At 44.2% G+C, this 5,669-nt stretch overlaps 1 protein-coding gene across 1 annotated transcript; it reads right to left on the minus strand.

The window, feature by feature from the left end:
* Nucleotides 1-3,575: 3,575 nt before the first annotated feature.
* Nucleotides 3,576-4,877, minus strand: LOC132313992 (uncharacterized). The gene has a single exon (XM_059812920.1). It carries the CDS (start codon nucleotides 4,875-4,877, stop codon nucleotides 3,576-3,578), a length of 1,302 nt encoding a protein of 433 aa, XP_059668903.1.
* Between the last annotated feature and the right edge of the window lie 792 nt (nucleotides 4,878-5,669).

Raw genomic sequence — 5,669 nt, forward strand, 5'->3', positions numbered from 1 at the left:
GCAATGGGACGTCCGTCAGCTTCGGCCAAATGATATGCTCTCTTCCCCACTACTTCGATAACCCTGTAGGGTCCAGTCCAATTAGGTTCCAGTTTCTTTACATGAGCTGTCTCTTGTTTCAAAACCCAATCGCCTACCACAAAACTCCTGAACCTGACACGTTTGTTATAACTGTTGCGCAGCTGTTGCTAATATGAAGCAAGCCTAATTGCTGCAGCATCCCTTTTTTCGTCTAGGAGATCGAGACTATGTTCAAGCTACTGATTATTGTTTCCTTCAAGCAACAAGAATGTCCGAAGGGTTGGAACTGCCGCTTCGGTTGGGATCACAGCTTCGGATCCATAAGCCAAGGTAAAGGGACTTTCCCCCGTGGGCTGCCGTGGAATGGTTCAGTACGCCCAAAGCACCTGAGGGAGATTCTCGTACCATTTTGTTTTAAATTTCTCCAGCTTCTTCTTTAAACAACTGAAAATGGTTCGGTTAGTTATTTCAGCCTGTCCATTCCGTTGTGGTTGACTGACTACAGTTAGCTTTTGTACAATTCTATGCTTAGTGAAGAATTTTCTTGTACTTTTATTGTCGAGGTTCTTACCATTGTCCATCATAATGTCTTTTGGGACCCCAAACCGGCAAATGATGTTGTTCCAAAGGAAACTTTTTACCTGCTTATGGGTCACACTTGAGTAAGCCTCGGCTTCTACCCATTTAGTAAAATAATCTGTAGCCAGTAGCACGTACTATTTCTGTTCCACAGTCTTGGGTAAAGGGCCCACCATATCAATCCCCCATTGTGCGAATGGCCATGGATTTACCATTGCATGCAAATCTTCGGCAGGTTGATGTTTCATTGGACAGTGGCGTTGACACTCACATCTCCGAGTATACTCTTCAGCATTCCGGGCCAAATACGGCCAGAAGTAGCCTTGAGTTAGAACTTTATGTGCCAGGGATCTACCCCCAGAATGGTTGCTGCAATCTCGATCATGGATTTGTTTTAACACCACAAGAGCCTCAGCAGGGCTTAAACATTTCAGGTAAGGACCTGAAAATGACTTCCGGTATAACTGGTTGCTAATAATGGCATATTTAGCTGTGGTGAGTCGGAGCTTCCGTGCTTCAGGTTTCTGGTTTGGAAGAATTCCATGCTTGAGGTAGGCTTCTAATGGATCAATCCAGCATGGTTCTTGAGGAATAACTGGAATCACCATTACTTCTTGCTGAGGGTTAATGCTGGGTTCGTCCAAGACGTCAATCGGCACAATCCGAGTCAGATCTTCATTTGAAGATGACGCTGCTGTGGCCAATTGATCTACTTTGGCATTCTCAACACGAGGTACCTAACATAATTTGACTTGATCGAATCCTCGTGTAACATTCTCCACAGCTTCTTTATATGTCTCCATTCTTACCTCTTTGGGATGATACTGACCTGTCACTTGATTTATAACAAGCTGTGAGTCACTAAAAACCTTTAAACAATGTACCTGGAGGCTGCTAGCCAATCGAATACCAGCAAGTAACGCCTCATATTCGACCTCATTGTTCGTAGCAGGGAAACTTAAGCAAATGGACTGCTGCAACTTGGTGCCTTCAGGTGTTGACATAACAATCCCTACCCCTGCACTTGTTTGATTTGAGGAGCCATCAACCTGAAGCTCCTACTGTAGTTCAGGGGGTTCCAGCTCTTCGGGTGTGTCTTCATATTCTAAAAGAAAGTCTGCTACGGCTTGTCCCTTGTGCGACACCTTCAGCTCATAAGTTATGTCGAAGGAACTGAGCTCGATAGCCCATTTGGTAATTCTTCCAGATAGATCGGGTTTGGAGAGTATACCCCATATAGGATTGTTGGTGAGTACCACAATGCTGTGAGATTCAAAATAATGCCAAAGCTTTCTCTTGGCATAAACCAAGGCTAAGATGATTTTCTCTGCCTTACTATACCGTGTCTCCGCATCCGTTATTGTCTTACTTGTGTAGAAGACTGGATATTACCTCTTTCCTTCCTCTTTAATCAATACTGCACTTGTCGCTATGTTAGAAATTGCGAAATACATAATAAGAACCTCCCCGAGTTTTGGAGCGGATATAATTGGTGGTTCGGCCATATAACCTTTCAACTGATGGAGGGCCCCTGCTGTTGAGGTCCCCAAATATCTTTATTCTTAGATCTTATAGCATTGAAGAATGGTTTTCACTTATCTGATAATCTGGATATAAACCGGCTGAGGGCTGCGATCCGACCGGTAAGAACTTGTACCTCCCTACAATTTTTTGGTTCTTGATTCTGTATGAGGGCCTTAGCCTGAGCCGGACTTACCTCTATCCCTCTTTTATTCACTATGTGGCCGAGAAATTGACCTGACGATACCGCAAAAGAGCACTTGGATGGATTCGGCTTCATGTTGTACTTCTTCAAGGTATTGAAAACCTTTTAGAGGTGCTTCGGATGGTCTTCCTTCTTCACACTTTTGACCACCATGTCATCTATATATGCTTCAACTGTTTTTCCCAAAAAATTGTCAAAGATCTTATTGACAAGGCATTGATAAGTAGCCACAGTGTTCTTTAGCCCGAAGGGCATGACCCTGTAACAATAAGTCCCCTTTTCTGTAATAAAAGCCGTTTTTTTCTTCATCTTCAGGGTTCATAGGAATTTGATTGTATCCCGAGTATGCATCAAGGAATGTTAGCCTCTCGTAGCCGGTAGTAACATCAACCATCTGATCTATCTTGGGCAGAGGGAAGCTATCTTTAGGGCAGGCTTTGTTAAGGTTAGTATAGTCTACACAAACCCTCCACTTTCCATTCTTCTTTTGTACGACCACTACATTTGACAGCCATTGTGGATATTGCACTTTTCGAATGAAACCTGCTTGCAACAACTTGTTCACTTCTTCAACTATAATGCGATTGCGCTCGGGGGCAAACCTTCAGTGCTTCTGCTTAACCGGTTTGAACTCCGGATCCACCTTCAGGCTATGGCAGGAGACTGAAGGATCGATTCCTACCATATCCGAGTGATCCCATGCAAAAGCTTCTGCATTGCTCCGAATGACATCAATTAATGCTTCCTTTTCTTCGGACATGGAGGAAGAGCCTAAATAAGTGACCTTCTGAGTGTCGCCGAGGATAACTTCCACGGCTTCAAGGGTCTCCTTGGTAGGCTTCGCAATTTCCTCTTCCTCCTCTACCTTAAGATATTTGGGCAGAAGGCTCTGTAATTGCTATTTGGGTATATTTTTGGAAGTCACACCTGGTTGCTACTGAGTAGACTCCTTTTTTGCTTCAGCCTGTGTCAACATATAGCATTCCTTCACAGCGACTTAATCGCCCCATAGATTGATCACCTCTTTTCCGTCCGGAGACAAACATCGCATCACCTGGTGAAGGGTGGACGGAACTCCTCTCATCCGGTGTATTCAGCCTCTTCTCATAATGAGATTATAAGAATGATAGATCTCTGTTAAAATAAAGTTATCCTTCAGAGTCCTCTTCGCCGCAATTATGGATTAGTCTATTACTCCAAGGGGATCTACTCTTGTGCCATCGAATCCCATCAATGGGCTAGAGGTAGGTCAGATATATGATGACGGGATCTCTAGCTGCTCAAAGATCATCTTTGTGATGATGTTGGCACTACTTCCTGGGTCTATCAAAACCCTCTTGATCATACAATTGGCCACTAAAAGACTGATGACCAATGGATCCTCGTAGGGGAGTTGAACCCTGGATAGGTCGCCATCTCCAAATCCAATACTGATGTTACCCAAAGCGATAGCATTAACTAAGGATATCTTCCTGAGTTTATGGGCTGCCCTTAATCTGGATCTGTATACCCCCTTGGACTCTTGATCATCTTCAGACCTGCCATGTATTGCATGAATGACCTTTACTTGCGTACCTTCTACCTTGTGAGGATAGACCTCGCGGGGCTTTGCATACTCCTTTGTTATGAGGTAGTCCGCCAACTCTCCTCTGGCTATCATATTTTCCACTTGTCGCCTAAGGAATCTGCAATCACTGGTTGAATGCCCATAATCTCGATGATAAGTGCAATGTTTACTTTTATCCCTTTGCTCCAGCGGTTGCTTTATTGGCTGCGGGGTTGTGAACTTCATCTTATTCTCTTGGAAGAGCCGAGCCAAGGTAGTTCGGAGAGGTGTAAACCCTTCCTTTATCCTTTGCCTCTTCTCAGGTGCCTGGGCGATCGGCGTTGAGGCACGTTGGCTTTTCTGAATCTTTGAATTTGGAATTCTTTCTCGAGGCTTATTCTCCACTGTCACGAGGGTGGCATGCTGTGCTCGGTGGGCTATATTTTCCTCAAGCCGAATGTAGATTTGGGCCTTGGCATTGAGAGTCTGTATGTCGAGAGGAGAATATTTGACCAAGGAAGTGTGGAACTTCGTCCCCTTAATCATCACAAGTTTAAATGTTTCTATAGCAGTCGCGGGATGATAATCTGCTATTTCCGAAGCTTCCATGTTGAATCTAGATAAGAAATCCTGCAATGTTTCCCCCTTCTTTTGCCTTACGGTGAAGAGGCTGGTAATACTTTTCTTTTGCTTCTTATTTCTGCAATATTGTGCCCGGAACATGGTGTACAGAGTTACGTAATCCGGGATGGACTTATGCGGCCTATTCCTGAACCATTCTAGTGCTGCTCTTGTCAAGCTGGTAGGAAAAACTCTGCATATCCAAGGGTCATTACGATAATCCAAAGCCATCTTTTGGGCGTAATGATCTAGGTGTCGAGAAGGATCCCTCGTTCCATCAAACAGGGTAAAAGAAGGCATGGTAAATTTCTTGGACCTCTCAACCAGATACACATCATTAGTGAAAGGAGTTTTGACCAAGGAATTTTTGTGCTCTCTAGCCATCTCAGCAGGTGTCTGAATCTTCAAAAGTCTTTTCTCATTAAAGGCATCCTGAACACCTGCACCATCTGGAATTCCATTGGACCACACCATAAGCTTATGGCTAAACTCGACTTGCTCATCCTGCGTGCGACGAGGGCTGTTGTCTGAAGCCATAGCCTGGATCTTGCCCTCTGTTGTTGCCGAACCTCATTTGGCTGAGCCTCGTTGGGTTGTGCCCCATTAGGTGGAAGCCCGATAACCGGAGGAATATTCTGATTAAGGGGTGCTGTTGTGTCACCCATTGGTGGCGGTGGTGCCAACTGAGCCATCGCCATTTGCGGAGTGTTATTCTGTTGTTGAAGCAAGGAGATCTGAGCCACGCTTGATTCGTTTGCCTGACGAAGTATGTCAAACTGGTGTAGAAACTCTTCACGCATCTTCCGCATCAACTCCGTCTGTTGATCCGTTGAAGATCCTCCGTTTGACATTCCAGATGGTCATTGTAGGATTCACCTATGAAACAAGAGTGGGAATATATTTGCACACGTTCCCACAGACGGCGCCAAAATGTAGGTGCAAAATTTCGCTCAACCAATTACGATTGAGAGAAAATAATACAACACACTCAATAAACAATAAAAATAAACAAGAACAGTGTCTATAGAAGAATTGAGTTGCTCGCCCCTTTATTAGAGGTCTAGGCCTTTATTTATACACAAAAGTTGGTAGAATTATGGTAGGACTCGCGTTGCTTGTCCTCCAATTCTTCCCATACATGACTTTCTTTACAAATAGAGTTCTTTCCATTGTATG

This window comes from Cornus florida, unplaced genomic scaffold (genome assembly GCF_030987335.1).
Source record: "Cornus florida cultivar Cherokee Brave unplaced genomic scaffold, ASM3098733v1 CherokeeBrave_3.0.0_Hap2_Chr06, whole genome shotgun sequence".
NCBI classification, from domain to species: Eukaryota; Viridiplantae; Streptophyta; class Magnoliopsida; order Cornales; family Cornaceae; genus Cornus; species Cornus florida.

Bases quoted from the DNA above. Each gene is read 5' to 3' on its own strand.
- LOC132313992 (XM_059812920.1), bottom strand. From the start codon at position 4,877: ATGGCTAGAGAGCACAAAAATTCCTTGGTCAAAACTCCTTTCACTAAT.